The sequence below is a fragment of the Daphnia pulex genome, chromosome 3 (assembly GCF_021134715.1).
Source record: "Daphnia pulex isolate KAP4 chromosome 3, ASM2113471v1".
NCBI lineage: Eukaryota > Metazoa > Arthropoda > Branchiopoda > Diplostraca > Daphniidae > Daphnia > Daphnia pulex.
Window position 1 is genome coordinate 7,486,688 of NC_060019.1, and position 18,177 is coordinate 7,504,864.

Below are 18,177 nucleotides of genomic sequence, written 5' to 3' on the forward strand. Positions count from 1 at the left end.
TGAAACCGCAAAAGGTGTGTGTAAGTTACATAAGCTGCGATAAGAGCGATGAGCGCAAGTCAAACTGATTTCGAAAAAACGAACTTGAGCAAGTACAACTTAGTGTACCTTGTAGCATGCGAAATTTTGATATTTACAAAGTCGTTGAGCTATCTCAACGTAACTCACGCCAATAAATGCAACACTCTGAATGCCTTTAGCAGTTTGCTTATAGTCTGAACTTTAATTTTCTATTATTAGCGGATGGTGCGTCAATCGGAGTCGGAGGATCGTATTTTGACATACCATGTAAAATCACTGTATTAAGATTTCATATGAAGTATCAAAATATGATCCTAGTTGATTCAACCCATCACAAGTACTATTAATTAATGAAAATGCCCGAATAATATTGAAAAGTGTATGCATAATAATGTTGGTGACATCTTATTAATTCCATCCAAAACATGACACTCACGAATGCGTCAAAAGCTGAATAAAGGATGTTGTACATCACTCACTAAATGAATGGAATATTGTTCATTTTTCAATTTTCATACAGAGATATTCAATATCGCTTGAATATCAATTTAATATAAATTCGAATGCTGGGAGCTCTGAATAATGAAATCGTCAATATAATCAAGCAGCGCGGGCCATCTATAATATGCGTCGTTGTGGTTGGGGGGAGAAAAGATCGGCACAAGCTTAAAACGTTGGTGTGTAGTAGACTGATGTGCTGGCAATTATTATTGGCAATGGAATTTTCAATCAATTGGTTTGAGTTGTGTCATCCCAACAGCAATTTTTGTTGTGTGTCCTTCGGCTTTCCCCTCCCCCCCTCCCTTTGCTCTTTTTAGTTCTTCATCGCCAGTTTTCGAACGCGGATTGATAGACGTATGGCATCAATCATCACGACTAGCTGAATGGGACCGCGATGATGATGGGCGTTGGGCCGTGTGTGCCACGAGCTAGTTCAGCAGCAGCCATGTTTTGAAAATACATTTCCCGCCACACAAACTCATTTGCATGACTTATTCCCATGAATTTAAAACCCCCGGCCTCTAGCGACTAATATGGTCGCACTGCTTATATTTTCATATATATACAGCCGCAACCATCCACATCTTCCGTATGGAAAGGGGCATAGAATAAATTAGCCGATTTGTTATTCTCGTCAAAATAGGCCTAATTGCCGATTGGTAATCAAATGAGTCACGTTCCGTCTCTCCGATTGCGTGTTGTGCGATGCGCTTGGACATTTTGTGTCTTTATTTATTTTGTTAAAGGCATAATTTTTGGGCCCAGTCATCATCACGGTTTACGTGCCAAATACGTACGAATATAGACACACACACAACACAGTCAACACACACATGCACACCAGGTGAAGAAGATGAGAGAGAAGACTGTCGAGCTGTTCAAACAGCAGAGCCGGCCAAGCCCACGCTAGAAAATACAAGTGCTGTGTACTGTATGTGTTGGTTATAGAAAATGAATTTCGTTTCTTTTTCTTCCCGTCGCAATTTTACTATTTAGCCAGCTTACCTCCGCTTACCTCTTCTTACTTTACAGCCTTCCTCTTACGTAGTAGTCAGAATCGACAAGATATAATTACAAATATTTCACATAGCCTAGATTGTTGGGCCGATTAAAAATTATAATATGAAATTGCCCAACAAATCATGCCGGGGTTACAAGCAGGGTGACAATATCCAGCCAAAAAGAGGCTTCTACTGCACGCACACACACTGAGAGAGAGAGGGATCACAGAAAGGTGTGTGTGTATATCTCTACTTTGCTGTGTGTGTGTGTGTGTGTGAGGGGCGGTTCCACCAGACGGGCAGAGAAATTCCAAACAGCGTCTACATTACCGCGCGGTTGTTCGTCAAAGTCAACGCTCTCTCTCTCTAATTCTCTGCACTAGCTGGCCCGGCTCTCTTATATATATTCCTTTCCACTCGAACGCTGTTGGCCGTGTATAGATCCGTGACAGTCAACAACCCCCCCCCCCCCCCCCAAAAAAAAAACGCTCAAGAAAAATTCTATAACGAAAAAATCGTCTGAACGGATCTTCGGTTTTCTTTCCTAGAACTAGAAGCTTAAACAGCAATAGAAGTATATTGAAACACGCATAGAGAGCTGGAGAGAAATACTCTGGATAAAGTCAAACGAGTAGTAGTAGTAGTAATAGGGGATGATACCATAAATAGGCAAAAGAGTTGGAATATATTTATAAAGATATCCAATCGTTAAAGGATCGCGTGAAAATGACACTAGATTATATCACATATACATCTGTATAGAAGACATATATAGGCTATATCCGGAAATCTAAAAAAAAAGTTCTTTTACATATCATATATAGCCAGCGCTAGCGGCAGATAGAGGAGGATGTAATGGACTCTGTCCATCAGAGAGAGAATGAGAGAGAATATTATTATTACCTAAACCTATACGTCCGGAAGTCATTTGGAATTCAACCGGCCGTGATGTCGATGATGATGATGTGACCTGAGCTCTCCAGCAATATGTAATGTGTAGTCACTCTTTCCCTTTTCATGTTCCTTATGCAAATTCCATCAGAATGTATTATATCCCCCCACCTTCCCACTATGCAGATGGACCAAAGGGGTGAAACGAATGGATTTCACGGCATCCGCACGGATGTATTTAAAAAGGGGAGGGGGAATCTTATTTTCCATTTTTAGAAAAAAACGGACATGAAATAGTGCCATTTCGTTCAATGTCGCGGGATGGATCTCGTTGTATGAGATTTAAATACAAAAAAATTGTATCAAAAGTTCAAACCCCATTAAACAATTGCATATTGTTTGTTTGTTTTTGCGCTGTCCTTCTATACGCATAAAAAGTTTCTTGTTATATACTATTATGTCGACATACAACAACAACAACAACGAAAAAAAGTAACTTTCTTGCATATTGGCGGTGTCTTTGAATCGTCAAAGAGGCGCCAAAGTTGGGCCGCCGCCGCCGCCATAAGAAGAAGAAGAAGAAGAAAAAATAAAAGGACGGCCACAGTTGCGGATGAGAGAATGAGGATTACCGTCAGCCCGACGGTGCAATAGAATTTTCGTAGAAATACACGAAAATAATTGGGGGATTATTTAATTGTATACCCTGTAATCAGATCATTTTTTTAAAAACTCGGGATTTACAATTTTGACAGAAGAAATATCAGTTTGACATATTTAAACGTCGCTTCTTTCCCTAGATCGTTCCCTTATCTAAAATAAAGGAAAAATAATGTCAATTTCAAGCGGAGTGAAACAAAGGAGAACCTGGTGTTCTTAAACTTATTTCATAAGAAAAGAGGAAAAGAAGTTTTATAGTCAATTTTTACCATTCGTGACTATTTTTGGGATTGTTGTTTCTTTTTCTTGTTTTTATGGGAGGATCTTTGACATTCGATACGGCGTTGTAACTGGCTGTTCCACATGTGGAAATTGTGTTAATTTTTAGGTGTCCACTGCTAATTTTTTTTAAATTGCATATTTTGTCACCTACGCAAGGAATTAATAGATTGATTTATATTTAAAACCAATGTGTGTTAAGATTAAATATTGATCCTCCATCTACTTTATCAATGAATTTCACATATAGCTGCATTCTGCACGGTACGAACTGGTAGACTGTGTATTTAAAAATTCCTCTTGAAAGATTGAGGATATCATTTAAATCAAGAACGAAAAAACTGACATGTCAATATCAGGAACGTAACGGAAATCAAAATCAAAGTTAAAGCACAATATTTACGTTTACATCCGCCTTGGTGCTCTTGGTCGCGAGCGACCTCGCGTTGCTCCTCGGCCTCGAATGAGCGATGGAACTGGAGCGGCTGTGGGGACAACAACAGGTGGCTCAGTTGTTACAGAAGGCGTACCTGGAGCAGGTGACGCCACTACAGCTGTAGCGCGACGGAAAACACGTGCAGGGTTAGGAGTATAAGCCTGCTGCGATTCTGGATTGGGCGTCCAAGTAATGGGAACGGGACGACTAGGATTCGGCCCAGCCGACAAGCGTGAATCTTCGCGGCTCATTCCTCGACCACGTGGAAAACCAGCCATTGATCCTCGTCGACTGCAGAAAACGAAATATGTAACACCAACGCGACTATCAGTAAAATAAATAACTAAACTTACGTCATTGCCGCCCGAGTAGTCGGGGAACAAGAAAACGATGGTGCAGAAGATGGTTGTGTCGTCATTGATTGGCCTGTGCCTTCAACCGATTGAGCATTCTGAACTTCCGGCATCGATTCATCTTCATTTGTACTTGTAGGACCTGCATCTTGCCCTAGTTGACTGGTGGACTGATCGTTATCTATACCAGTATCTTGGTCATCTTCGCCAAGAAGGTCTATTTCGGCGGCAGCATCACCTTCAAGGTCAGGACCACCTTCGAAATCTCCTTGTTCTTCGGCATTTCCTGATGGAACCACTGAAGCGTCTTCTCCTGGGCAGCCAGCAGGCAACTCGTCGTGGGGTGACGCTTGCAACGGCGTAGATGGCACGCTACGACCAGAGTTCTCATCTAGCTGAGACAAATCCATACGTGTATCTTCCATGCCTTGCGATTCCAAATGAGAAGGGGCATTGTTATGGCTACTGCCAGCGGACAGCGACAGATCCGGAACATTTCCGAAAACGAAGCGCGTGTTGACTTGTGGCGAACTGACGGCTTCAGCAAAACCATCATTCGTTCTTGGCCGCAGAAGGACAGGAGTACTGGGAACAATTCCATCATCCCCCACGTCTTCAAAGGCCAGAGTATTTCTACCAAATGAGGGCAAACGATCTTCTCTGGGTGGAGGGCGAATAGTAGCTTGAGACACTTCAGAAGAAGGAGTAGCTTCGTTTGTAGAGGCAGGTGCGAACGTTTCAGGTTCTACGTCTTCCGCAGCGGGTTGTTGCTCTTCCTGAACAACAATGACAATTTCTTCTGTCTCAGTAGGTTGTTCCACAGTGCCTGAAGCTGATTCATCTTCATTGATTGTCAAGACAGCTTCGGAATCTTGGCCTGATTGTGTTTGTTCTTCCACGTCGTCCCGTTGCTCTTCGACGACTATTTCATCACATTCCTCTTCTTGTTCGCCTTCTTCAGACTCTACTGTTTCTACCATTTCTTCTTCCTCACTCTCGATAAGACCTTCTTCTACTTCTTCCTCTTCCACCTCATGGTCGTCTTGGGGCTGTTCTTCATACTCAATCACCAAGTCCATCTCGCCGGTCCGTGCTGCATATTCTTCCGTAGATTCTTCTGTTGGTTCATCATGTAAATCAACGACCTCTACCTCCTCTTCTGTCTGTTCAGACAAACGTGTCCTCTTGGCATTTGCGTCATCTGTGGAAGGAGATTCTTCCGTGACGCGAGTTCTTTTTTTCGAACGATCATCAGCTCCACTCGTAGATTGAGTTTGGTCACCTCCGGACACGAAGCTGGGTCCTGCAACTGGTTCGTCTTCTCTCACAACTGGAGACGGAGTAGACGGGGCAACCGGAGTAGGGGCTGCAATGGCGATCAAAGGTGGCGCCATGGGAGATACTGAAACAGAAGTAGGCTGCACTGCTAACGTACGGGTAGTCATGGCCATCGGACGAATACTAGCAGTTGGAGTGGTACGGTGGACTTGATTTGGTCCTGATGTCGATTGCCCGGGACTGGAACTCACTGGAGGACGTTGTGGTGTGACAGTTGCTCCTGATGCCATGGGTTTAATGTTAGCCGTGGGTGGATTCTCCGATATCGTTTTGTCAGCACTGGGGGGTTTGTTGCTAGTTTGTTGAGGTGTTTGCTGAATCTGTTGTTTTTGCTGTTTCTGTTGCACCAAAACGAGTTGCTTTTGATAAGCCTCAACCTGGCGCTGTAAAACTGGAATGCGTTGTTGCAATGTCTCTAGCTCGCTTTCAAGCGCTTGTTTAGCCGCGCCTAATTCGCTATTCTCTCGCTCTAGTCGATTGAGTCGGCCTTCTAACTGAGAACGTAGGGCAGCAGTACGAACATTAAGTTCCTCACTTCCTTGTTCCAAGTTTTCAATTTTGGCACGTGCTTCTGTTAGTTGAGAAACAAGAGCTTCCTTCTCCTTGATTAGGTTTGGCAACGACGCTAACTTTTGACGAGTTGTTTTCAGAACATTTGTAGCCTTCTCATCTTTTGAACGCATGGCTTGATTCTCTTGCTTAATTTGCTCCAGTTCGGCAGTCATTTGGGCTATCTGCTCCTCCAACTCCTGAATTCGCGTGGACTGAGCGACAGCCGTAGCAGCAGATGCCTCAGCTGTTGCAGCATTAGCAGCTTCATCTTGGACTGCTGTTGCCGTTGCCATTGCGGAATCTGCCGCTGCAGAAGCTAAGGTTTCTTTATCTCCGACTAGTTTTTCGTGTTCGACTTTGAGCTCTTCGTATTGTGTCTTGTACTTGCGAGCAATACGGCGTAACTGATTTGCTTGATCCGCAGCTTTGGCTGTTTCTTCGTCACGTTTGGCAATAGCTGTAGTCATGTCCGTCTGGGCTTTTTGAGACTCCTCTTTGGCAACACGAGCTTCTTCCTGTAATTTATGCTGTGTTGTAATCAATTGCGTATTGATTCGTTGAGTTTCAGTCAACTGCGTGGCTGTCTTGGCTTGGATCTCCTTCATGTGTTCCACTTGTTTTTGAATTTGTTCTAATTGCTTTTGAACCAGCTCCTTGTCAGTTTGTAACTTCTTAATCTCATCGGCTGTAGCTCGGCCTGCTCGTTCTTGCAAGGCGTTAGTTCTTGTCCTCCAAACCATAACTTGCTTGCGCAACGTATTATTCTCGGAAGTGAGCTCATCTAATTTACTGGCTGACTCCTGGTTTGTAGATCGCAATGGTTCCAATTCGGTTTCCAAAGCACTCACTTTAACCGTTAGTTCTTCAAGTCGACTGATAAGACCACTTCGTTCATCTCGCAACAGCCGGTTACTATCCGTAAGGGCATTCAGTGTTTCCAATCTACGAAGCATTTCTGTATGTTTCTCGGATGTCAGTGCAGACGTTGCAGACCGCTCTCGCTCATGATGCAAATTAGTCTAACGAACATAATTAAAAGAGTCATTAACTAATTTTCATTCTAGATTAGAGTTTTCATTTACCTGAGCTTCACTTGCAAGACGTTCGGCTTGTTCCAGTTGTGTCTTGAGACGCTGCGTTTCGGCTTCTTGTACTTCTGATCGGGAAATGGCAATTTCCTTTTCCCGACGCAGAAATCGAACGAGTTCGAGCAATTGATCAGTAGAACGCATATCTTCTTCACTGATGGAGACATTAAGCGAAGTGTTAGAATCGTCACCACTTTGCGTCCTATTACTCAAATATCATATTAGTTCAAATGATGTAACTGAGTTAGAAATTTGTAACTAACCTGACGGCTATTTCCTGGCAACGTGTCGCTGCGGCCATGCGAGTACTTAAAGTGACAATCTGTTGTTGCATTAAATCAACCTGTTTGTCTAGATCGGAACAGCGTCGAGCCTTTTCACTGGCTTCTTTTTCCAACATTTCTTTCTGTGTTTCCCAACTAGTGCGACCACTCGCAAGCTCAGTTTCTATTCTAGCTGAAGTCTGTTGAAGAACAGCTAATTGAGAGAGGGTCTGTTCGAACTGATCACGGACGGAATTAAGCTGTTCCACATCGGCTGCGTGCTGCATCAATTCCCTTTCGTACTTTTCTTGTGCTTCCTTGGCATTCTTTACTTGATCTAATGCTTCTTCGCGGGCTTTTGCTTCAGAATCTTCGGCCAATTTAAATTTCTCAGCCATTGAAGCTAATTCGGCTTCGAGTGCTGTAATGCGATTAGAAACTTCTTCAGACTGGTGCGCCGTTGCTTGACCCAAGATCGCCGCTCCCTCTTCCAAAGTCTGCAAATTTTACAAATTTAATAATATTAATTCTATAATGATAAAAGATATTATGTGATAAATGCGTGCAAATTACCTTAAGTTTATTCTGAGCTTCTTGAAGGTTACGGGCTAGTTCTGAACGATCTTCATTTAATTTAACCAAATGTTGTTCTGTTTCTTGCTTGAATGTCTGGCTGGCTTCGTTACTTTTATTGAGCTGCTCTTCCATGCTATCGGCAATTGAACGGTATTGTTCGGCTTGTTGACGAACGAGTTCCAATTGCTCTCGATGCTTGCTCGATTCCGTACGCGCTTCAGCCAATTGAGCTCGTAGATCACCGACAAGATCACTGTCATTAGCAGCAGCGACGGATGTTGAGGTAGTAGACAACAAACGTGTTACTTGTCCTTTCCGAGTTGGAGATGTTAATCCTGTTCGCGATTCCGCCAGAGTCAAACGTTCACGAGTTGCTACCAATTGTGCTTCCGCATTGGCGGCTTTCTCTTCTGCAGCTTTCAAAAGAACTTGATCAGATGCAAGTTTATCTTCGAAAGATTTCACTGTTTCTCGATAGCGTTGTTCCTCAAGATCTAGTTTCTTTCGTAGCAACTCAATTTGTTGTTCCAAAGCAGTGACGTTGTTCTGTAAACGCATTCGAGTTTCACATTCGCCACGCTCCAAATTTAGCTTGATCGATTCCAAGTTGGCATGAAGAAGGCCTTGGCTACGTCGCTCGCTTACTAATGCATTTCTCTCGACTAGAAGACGTTGTTCAGCATCTTTCAGTAATTGTTTTTCTTCTTGAAGCATCGAAACATTTACTTCTGCCCGCGCAAGGAGTTGCTGAGCATTCATAGCCTCGTCTATAAAATGCGAATCAAGAATTAAAATAACAATTTAAAGTGAATGATGTATTGTGAAAATATACCTCGTAGAACTGCAATGCTTTGCTCGTGTTTAGCGATTGTGGTGGCATATACCTTATTCTTATCTTCTAAAGCGTTTAATTGTTTCTTGCAAGAATCCAAATTACCCTAACAAAAGAAATTTTGTTATACAAGCTTACTAATTAATTAATACTTTTAATGTGGTTACCTGCAGTAACTTTTCCTTCGAATCGGAATATTCGTTATGTGTACTTAACCGTACGTTCTGTGCCCTTAATTCAGCTAACTGGCCTTGAAGTGCTTGAATTTGGTGGTCTAAAGCAGCCTCCCTCTCTTTTTTTTCTTTAAGGATGCTTTGGAGTTTTGTCTCCTTCTCTTCCACACACTTTTTACTCTCATTAAGCTGCAGTTCTATGTCTGCCGGTCGAGCACTTTCTTGCCTAACTTGAGCAGGAGTTGACGTGACAACACTACGGAATTTGGACGGTGTTTGAGCGTCTCCTAATCCGGCTTCCTGTAAATGCATTGCACGTTTAAAAACTCATTTAATAAATATATAAATAACAAAGTTAACTGTCACCTGAAGTAGAATGCGATACATGTCTCGCTGTTGGATAACACTCTCCATCAGCTCTTCATGGCGCCTAAAAAAAGTCATAAATATTAGACTTAGCTAATGAAAAAAATGTATCTCTGATTAATAAAGTTTATACCTTCGAGTATCTCGAAGGTGTTCCACTTCAGTCAGTGCATTTTCCAATGCACGCTGAATTTTGGCGGTTTTGGTATCAATCTCACTCTGTTCAGCAGCGTCTTGCTTTTCGGTTACTTCACGGAGGGTGGTCAGCAACATTTGATTTTTCTGTTGAAGCTCCTCAACATCACGGAACGTGACGAGGTGGCGACTAATTACGGCAGCAGCCGATCCTTCACTGGACGTCACTTGGTCTTCGTCAGCGGGCTCGTCGCGTATCCTGTTACCTCGAAGCTCCTCGGTTTCACGAATGAGCAAACAAACTTGTTTACTCAGATCAGCAACTTGCTTCTCGAGACGTTGAGAAGTTCGTTGAGACTGTCCCAGCATACGGCGAGCTTCCAGAGCATTTTCTCTCTCGGTTTCCGCTTCTTCTACAGCTAAATCAAGTTGTCTGGTTAAATTGGCAACCATTTCAATTGATTTCTCATAGTCTTCTCGCTGTCGAGCTATGGTTGGCGCTCGATCTTCGAGTTCCTGTAAACAACCGTAAAAGAATTTGAATTAGCAACCGATAAAAGAAAAAATATTTATTCTTTACCTGGAGAATCTGATCAATATAGTTATTCAGCTTTTTATTCTCTTCCTCTTTGAATAGCATTTGCTCGGAAATGGACACATATTGACTGTAAATCTGCGTCAGGGTCATTCCTGATTTCAACAACCTATGAATTAAAATAGTTATACGTAATTAGATTGATTAAAAATACGGAACACATTCTATTACCGTGAAGCTGCAGCAGCTGATGGAGACATAGCTTCTATGTTTTCTTCAGTTATTAAACGTGATTTGTTGGGATCAAGTAAGGCATTGGCACGTTCAAGTTCTTTCTTTAATTCCCCATTAGTTTCAGAACTTTTCTGTAATTGGTCATTTAGCTGATCAATTTGAGCCTTAGAATCTGTTTCCAGGTTTCCAAATCGCACTGAGGCATCACGAAGTAGTCTTTGCAATTCTTCGGTAGTTTTGGTAATTTCATCAGCTTTGGCTTGGGCGTCTTCACTCGATGCTTTGTACAAATCACAAAGTCTCATTTGAGATCTCAGCTCATTTCTGTAAGATGATTAACGATTTATCATTATTCTAGTAATATTTTAAACTTTGAATATTACCTATTATTTTCGGACATTTTCATTTCTGTTTCACTTAGTTCCTTGAGTTTATCGTTTAATTCTTTAATATGCTTTTCGTGTCGCTCAATTGTCGTTGTTAGTTCACCGATGGATTTCTGAGCGATTCGTAACTAGAAAAATAAGTTTAGAAAACAATTATTACAATTGAGTAATGCTAGTGTTAATTTTGCAAAAGAATACCTCTTCAATTTTCTCAGACAAATCTGCTTGCAGTTCTAGCACTTTAGAAGTCTTCTCACGTCTGATGTTCATAACCTCCTTTGTTCTGGATTCAAGTTCATCTTGCAAAAGCCTCTGCTGTCGAACAATAAGTTCCCGTTCTTGATTCAGCCTTTTTTCTCTACAAATATTACATTTTATTTTTACCTACATTTAAACTGAACAAAAGTATAGAACTTACTTGTAATCCAGAGCAAGCTGTTGGCTGTTAAGTTCTTCGGTTTTTATAAGGGCTTCAGATTTTTCTTTATTGGCATGAACAAGTTGATCAGTTAAAGCCTTGAGCTCCCCTGTAAGTCTATCCAGGTCGTCATTTCTTCTTGAAAGTAGAGAATTAAGATTATCCTTTTCTTCTGAAAGTGATTCCTTTTCTTTCTTCCACTCTTGGTGAGTAGCTTCCAGTCTAAAACAGACACCAGATAAATAAATAATTTACAAGATTAAAATAAAAATATCTTACAAAGCCAGTTTTGATCCAACATGATTGAGCTGATCTTGTGAGGATGCAAGGTCGGCTTCTACCTTGGCTTTCCCATCTGTCAATTCTTGAATTAGAGATTCCTCTCTTCGTAAACGATCTTGTAGTTGCTGAAGCTGTGAATCCAACTCAAAACACTGTTGTTCTGTAAAGAATACAATAGCCACATTTGATGTTTACTCTCCACATGCCAAATAGTTACAATATAAAAGGCAAACTTACCAGACTGGGTTTGAAGCTTAGCAAATTTGATATTCAAGTGGTTGGAATCATTTTCATGCTTTTTCAATACCTCTTCTAACTTAATTTTTATCGAGTCATTTAGATTTTTAAATTCATCTTCCGATAAAACTAACGACAAGAGGCTAACGGCCGCCATTGAAAAGGACCTTTATTAAAGAAAATGAGGTTTACAACGAATAATATTTAATGTATGGTTTAAACAATTATTTAAAATTTTTTACCTCGCCGGGTAGGAAAATAAGATCGGTAGATACTGTGGTAGAACAGGTGATGTCTGAGCTTGGCGAGAGCGTGAGTAAAATTTGTAGACTAAACTTTTTTCGTCGTGGGTCCTCAAACCTGGGCATCAAAATTCGTAAGCAAACGTTGCCAAGTTGTTTATTGTTTGTTTTATCCACGACGCCTAACAAGGCGGGAGCGGGACGCGGGAGCGGAACTGAGGAAGCGGGAGACTGCAAAAGAACCTCAACGGAAACTGCAACATGCCTAAATGTTAATTCTCGGGGATAGAACTTTTTTTTCTTTTTTTTTCACATTAGGTTATTCATAACCAACATAAATGCTGGCAATAAATATAGGATCATTCCAAAGACGTCGACACAACTATGTGACTCGTAAGGTTTATATTAAAATAAAATAAGAAATAATACAATAAGCATGAAGGAGGAAAGCGATGTAATTTGTTAAACGAAATAAATTTAAACATTTGAGTATACCTATAATTAGGGAAGGAAAAGACCATGCTCTTTTTTGAAGTGTATACAAATGACAGTTATGATTGTTTTTTGTTTTTTTAATTATTATTATTAATATTATTATTAATCAAATGTTGTCCAAGATGACTTGTCGGATGTAAGGAAGGATTCGTTAGGTTTGGCGCGCTCGGGTCCAGAGACAGTTGGCCCAAGATTGGTTCGTGTGAACGCCAAAAGATTGCTGAACGGATCCGATCCTGTATCAAAACGGCTGGTGTAGCCCTTAAAAGTAGTTGCTCCACCACTACCACTGCTGGCTCCAGATGGCACTTGGGGTTCTGCGATCTGTCGCGGAACGTGGAAGGAATAGACCGGATTAGACTGGGTTACCCGCGTTGGTTCTGGTTCCGTTCGAAGAGCTCCTAAAGGATCAAATTCATCGACTGGCGAGAGTGAAGTTGCCGAGTCCAGACGAATCAAATCTACTTGTGCTGCACTCTAAAAAAATATTATGGGTTTAGTAAAAACAAGTACTCGGAAATTCTAACACAAATGCGACTGGACGGTAAAAATGCACGCGATATTCAAACCCACACGAAAACAAAAATTACCTTAGGAGACAGTGGACTACTTTGTGGCTCGGTACGCTTACGAGAACGGAGGGGTGGCAGGGGAATCGGTTGAACAGAATAAGGTCCAGCGTTAAGGATAGGTGCACTATGTTGACGTAGGACAGGGTTGGCAACAGGGGAAATAGGGGGACTGGATAGACTGGGTTTACGCTGCAAATTTTAAAACAGAAAAAAAAAAAAAAAACGAAATAATAAAATAAACAAAACAGAACCAGCAACCATCAACACAAAAAACCAAACATTGGAAAACCAGCAAGCAATAAACTGAAATAGTCACAATTGTAAAAGTTATTACTGAACGATCTATGGCGGGTGGTGTTGACGCGGAAGACGCTGTCTTGGCCAAAATATCCTTCATGTCGTCCATCAAGTTCAAATTGAGAGGTATCATGTTCAGTTCATCTTCAGTACCGCTCTCATCCGAACTGGAACTCGCTCCATTGGTTCCGGTAGGATATCCAGGACTGGATCCGCTAACATGGTAGTGTTGACTGACCGAAGTCTCACACCGACGTAAAGAATGGTTTCGATCTATGAAGTTCGAGTTAATCTGGTGTGTTAGGGTCGAGGGTGACACTACAGTTCTCCTTTGATTTGCCGACATGTCACTGCTGCTGAACTTCGGAGACGAGGGTGCGGAGCGTGGTTTGTCGCGCAATTTAGTATTAGCAGCCGAATATGCAGCCCCTTCTAGTTCCCTGTTAATCTGCATGTCTTTGAATTTCGAACGAACTTCTCTATAAGCTGTCCGACTCTTTTCCTTGGCTAGTCGCCCAACAGTTTTGACAGCGTTCCGCATGGCTGGATTCGCCTAAAAACAAGCGACAATTTAATTAAAACAACAAATAAACGGGGTAATAAATCAGTAATTAATATACCTTTTTAAAAAGAGCACCACTTTCTTTTCTCATGGTGCTTGACCATTCTTTGTACTGTTGTTTTAAGCGACTACTCGATTTGTCAGAGTACAGGCAAGCCTCTAATTCAAATTCGTCCGAAAAACCCTAGTAAACGAATAGAACATTTATATCTTCGTTTCAAAATTAACGATGGCTGGGTTATATTACTTGTCCCGAGTTTAACATTTCCAGTCTTTCTTCAATAAATTGTTGAAAGATTTGCAATTGAAGCATTGACTCCAGAAAAGGGCGTAGAGGTAGCGGTCGTGACTGCACTAGAGCATCTTCGCAAAAAGTGATTTGCTCCCCTTGTCGAAAGCGAAGCGCATCGCGGTAGCCTCCAATGAGCTGCACAAGAGCTCGAAGAAATACACGAGCAACACCGTCGCCCATCATGTTTCCTGGAGTCTTTAGTCGCCGCCGCATGCCATTTACCTGTTAAAATTGAAAAATTAAGCTCTTAAATTAAGAGCTATAACTTGACCATGTTAAATTTCTCACTATATCTTGCGGCAAGCGTTCCAAATCGTCAAACGGGGTTTCGATGTGGTTGGAATCGACATCCAAAACTACTAGTTCGCCTAATTCAGATTTTCGAACTCTCTACAAAGCAGATAAAAGTAATTAAAGTAATTAAATGAGATTTTTTCTATCCGTATGCTATACCTCCCAAGTAGTAGATGGAACTCCAGACAAGTAGGGCTACACAGATAACCAACCAATATAATTAGTGATGACTCAACAAAGCGTAGTAGTAAAAAGTGGCACGAATAAAATTACAATCGAATGAAATATTATCAGAGTAATCACTTTTTAAACGACCTAGACATTTACTTATTCAAATTTTACCATAGGGGCAAGTAGGTAGTCCATTAAATGTGGAGGAAGAACAGGGATGTATATGTGCTGCCAGATCTATAATTTCATTAGATGCTGAAAGTTATGCAGAATTAATATTAATATGCATGCCAGATCTTTACCATGGGGTAGATCACAGCATTAGCAGCTTGGATACAAGCGCTAAGTCGAGATATTCTGGAAGAGACCATGACGATGCGCCTTTCGTGCAACATGGAAGCAAAAATTACCATCATGTTGTGGGCATCGACGGCATTAAAATACTCGGTCAGATTTCTCTACAGATTGAAGAAATTGACAAATTTAGTCATTTAAGCTCATCCTGCCCGATTAGAACCATGTTTTATACTTACATTCTCAGGAATGCTGGGTAGGGTGTATGTATTGGGGCATTTACAAGTGTAAACTCTATGAGCTCTCCCAAAAGGGATATGAAGAGTTGTACTTGGTGCAGGAACATCTCTTTGGTAGAGTCCTTCCAGAAAGCTATTCAGATCTTGCACTGCTTGCTCTTGCATCAATTCAGCAATCTGATTGAGAATTTTGAAGAAAAATTCATGCCAGGGTAAATAACTGATGATAACTAGTGCTGTTTGAGCTCCTGGTGCTTGACGACAGAATCCAAAAGTCCATTTTGAATCTAGGCTTGTTAGCACGAAGGAAAAGTGTTGGACTGTGTTGCTGAGAGAATTAAAAAATAATTAGATCATGGAATTTAAAATGTAAAAATAGTGCATCTTACCATGGTACATCACAAGGAAATGCAAACAGAGAAACTTGTTTTAACATTTCATCATCTTTAAAATTTTCCGGGAACTTTTGAACAACCCATGGCTGCTTGTTGGAGGTTTCAGGACTCACTATTTCACAGAAACACTCGATGAGGTGTTTAACATCGTTTCTAAATAAGGCAACGAAATTAGATCAATTATAAACTGCTTCAGGCAATAAACAGCTGCAAAGGCAAAGACACTGATTGTGCAAAACAGTACAGATGAAGGCTATTTCAAATCAATTAAAGTAACTTTGCAACACATACGAACCTTAATCTAGATCCCATTTCGAAAATTGGGATTCTACGTTTCCTGGTTCCCTAACATAATTCAGTTTTCGTTCGTCATATCACTGATCCAGATTTTTTGACAGCAGTCACACACTCACCACTCAATCTGTTTCACTTTTGAGTTGGTCTGCTTCTTAAACATACCGGTAGATGGCTCATAGTCCAGGAGCGTCTAGCATCTCATCCGCATACAGTACAGTACCAGCGCAGGTATAAATGGATAGCGATTAGCGAGAGAGTCTTTTTTTAAAACTTAAAAAAAAGTTTTAATTTTCATAACTTTTTGTATATTTGCTCGTCCGGACTGCAGGACGAGAGATGTACAAAAGGAGTTAGAAAGACACTTCGACTAGTCACTTTGACCGCTTTTTGTATTATTTTTATTTATGGGTTCCTCTCGGTTCCTCTCTTTCCCACCCGCTGATAGATATATACTATGTACACGTAAGGAATGAATTTTGTATTCCGCGCCATGCGTTCGCCCGCGTGATGTCGTCCGTCATTTTGGCAGTTTCATTTGCAACCGGCCGATAGAAAATTGGATGTGGCGGGGGTGGGACATAGCAGCGGAAGCAGAAGCGAAAGTTTTGGTGTAGTCCGGAATTCCGTTGATGGCCGACCGAAAATATTTTTTTGCTGGGCACAAGACTTTTTCGGTTTGGCGAAGCAACATCCGAAGACGCGAATGTTGCGGCAGAGCGGATTGGATATGGCCACCGGTGCCCACAGTCTACTGTTTCCGGTTGATCAGCATTCGTTGTTTGGTCCACACGCTGAACTTGTTCTCGCCGGCGAACGCTCGCCCTTGATTGAATTAAATGAAAAGTAATTAAAGTCTCTTAGACAGTTATGGCCCATCTAGGTATACTCGACTCCAATATGAGACTTTTAAAGTTTAAACAGTCAATTAATTCGAATTTTTTTTTCCAACACTTTTTTTCAGCACTTAAACAGAGACGGGGAGGACGCTGCCTTTTAACGAGATCAAAGTTGATTGCAACTAGGTTGAACATTATATATAAAGGCCCAAACTCTCGAGAGTTTGGGCTAATTTTATTTTAATTCGAATTCTTTAATTTTTAATTCTAATAGGGGCTGCAGAAAAAGTGTCGTCTAGAATTAGAAACAGTAATATTGATAACTAATGATGTAACTCACGAGACGTTTTCAAAAAGAGCTTTGTTGCGCAATTGACATTTCTCTTGAAATTTTTCAAGAATACACAGATTTCGTCAAGATCGTTACATTCTCAATCAATCAAATTCAACATGTCTCATAACGAAGTTTAGGTTACAACAATATTTATATTCGAGAAAAGACTTCTCGTCGATAACGGTTACTGATATTCTCCGGGATCATTGAAAATCTTATTATTCAGTCCAAACTTTGTTTGGATCAGATAATTCAAATATTCAATAGTGCGATGCGGCGGGCAAGAAGATTCAGACCCTTATAGGGTAATAATCGAACGGTCCAGCTCGCAGAAGAATATAGTTAACAATATAACGAAATAAAATTAGTTAATAATTGACTCATGTCCTTATATAGCACTGACCAATTCACATTTATTGCAGGGGATGTGATCTGTACGCAATAAAGTATTTTAGGTCTAAGCCAATTAAAAATGGATGCCCCATCAGCAGTACGATAAAACTCATTTTTGGAAAAAACATAAAAATTACACAGAAGCATTAATAAAATAATAATTAGACATATCTGCCTCGGATCGGTGTATTCGAACCCTGTAGGGATTATAATACTTTCCTTATACGGGCATATAATACTTCTGCCGGCTTGTCGCATCTTTTCAATACACGATTTTTTTTCCCTATTACATTGAAGCAGGCATTTCAATTAGCTTATTTTTCGTTTCTTTTTTTACTCCTGCACAATTCTTCGCCTTCCATCGATCAGGATTGAATCGTTAAAGATGTGGAAAAAACGGCCCCGCGAATACGTACTCACCACTCACCAAAGGGCTTTCAACGCGTACAAACTGCTGTCGCTCGACGACCGACGGAAGAAACGGAAGAACGGTGCAAACGAGCAAGACAAAGATCGATCTGCTGGCTTGACTTATTTTCTTTTGGCTTGATGGGCAAACACACAAAAAAATAGACGACGACAATAAAAAGGTTAAAAAGACCCTGGTCTAGCTTAAAATGCCATCCAAAAGCGGAAAACGAATTCGCCAGTGCCTCTAGCTTTATCTATGCATTTCCCATCGTAATATTTAAAAGGGCCAGCAGTTGTTTAAAAAACTCGAAAAAAGATCTCTCTAACATATAAATCCTTTTATATACTGGTACGCAGTTTCCCGGTCCGCGCATTCAGCAGCTCGGCTTTTTTATATTCCACTAAGACGAAATTGTGTCAAGCGCTTTTCTACCTCGCCGTGAAAATCGGCTGTCACTTTCATGTGTGCCGTATATGTATTTATGTTATACGGCAA

The 18,177-nt window shown here is 41.0% G+C and overlaps 2 protein-coding genes across 3 annotated transcripts; both read right to left on the reverse strand.

The window, feature by feature from the left end:
• Nucleotides 1-3,622: 3,622 nt before the first annotated feature.
• LOC124190455 (nucleoprotein TPR-like) lies at nt 3,623-11,945 on the reverse strand. The gene is made up of 17 exons (XM_046583093.1): nt 11,800-11,945; nt 11,558-11,724; nt 11,318-11,480; nt 11,039-11,260; nt 10,819-10,978; nt 10,618-10,748; nt 10,232-10,558; nt 10,046-10,169; nt 9,464-9,981; nt 9,331-9,394; nt 8,959-9,264; nt 8,792-8,897; nt 7,957-8,726; nt 7,384-7,880; nt 7,115-7,322; nt 4,143-7,051; nt 3,623-4,080 (listed from the first exon to the last, which is right to left on the reverse strand). The coding sequence occupies exons 2-17, from the start codon at nt 11,712-11,714 to the stop codon at nt 3,759-3,761; spliced, it is 6,984 nt and encodes a 2,327-aa protein (XP_046439049.1). The 5' UTR covers nt 11,715-11,724; nt 11,800-11,945; the 3' UTR covers nt 3,623-3,758.
• Nucleotides 11,946-12,186: 241 nt separating this feature from the next.
• LOC124190456 (DENN domain-containing protein 1A-like) lies at nt 12,187-15,865 on the reverse strand. 2 transcript variants are annotated; one of them, XM_046583095.1, is made up of 12 exons: nt 15,706-15,865; nt 15,405-15,563; nt 15,016-15,343; nt 14,785-14,940; nt 14,654-14,719; nt 14,471-14,506; nt 14,306-14,407; nt 13,973-14,239; nt 13,784-13,909; nt 13,201-13,716; nt 12,885-13,055; nt 12,187-12,771 (listed from the first exon to the last, which is right to left on the reverse strand). In XM_046583095.1, the coding sequence occupies exons 1-12, from the start codon at nt 15,720-15,722 to the stop codon at nt 12,397-12,399; spliced, it is 2,319 nt and encodes a 772-aa protein (XP_046439051.1). In that variant the 5' UTR covers nt 15,723-15,865; the 3' UTR covers nt 12,187-12,396. The 2 variants fall into 2 exon arrangements, with proteins under 2 accessions (XP_046439051.1, XP_046439052.1); XM_046583096.1 differs by lacking the exon at nt 12,885-13,055.
• Nucleotides 15,866-18,177: the final 2,312 nt, after the last annotated feature.

Excerpts from the sequence above, each read along its gene's own strand:
- LOC124190455 (XM_046583093.1), bottom strand. The coding sequence starts at position 11,714 with ATGGCGGCCGTTAGCCTCTTGTCGTTAGTTTTATCGGAAGATGAATTT. Across the intron at positions 8,727-8,791 it reads AAGCATTGCAGTTCTACGAG|ACGAGGCTATGAATGCTCAG; the intron begins GTATATTTTCAC and ends CGCATTTTATAG. Across the intron at positions 7,052-7,114 it reads GTCTTGCAAGTGAAGCTCAG|ACTAATTTGCATCATGAGCG; the intron begins GTAAATGAAAAC and ends TATGTTCGTTAG.
- LOC124190456 (XM_046583095.1), bottom strand. Across the intron at positions 14,507-14,653 it reads ACTACCTACTTGCCCCTATG|CCCTACTTGTCTGGAGTTCC; the intron begins GTAAAATTTGAA and ends TTATCTGTGTAG. Across the intron at positions 13,910-13,972 it reads AAATGTTAAACTCGGGACAA|GGTTTTTCGGACGAATTTGA; the intron begins GTAATATAACCC and ends TTCGTTTACTAG.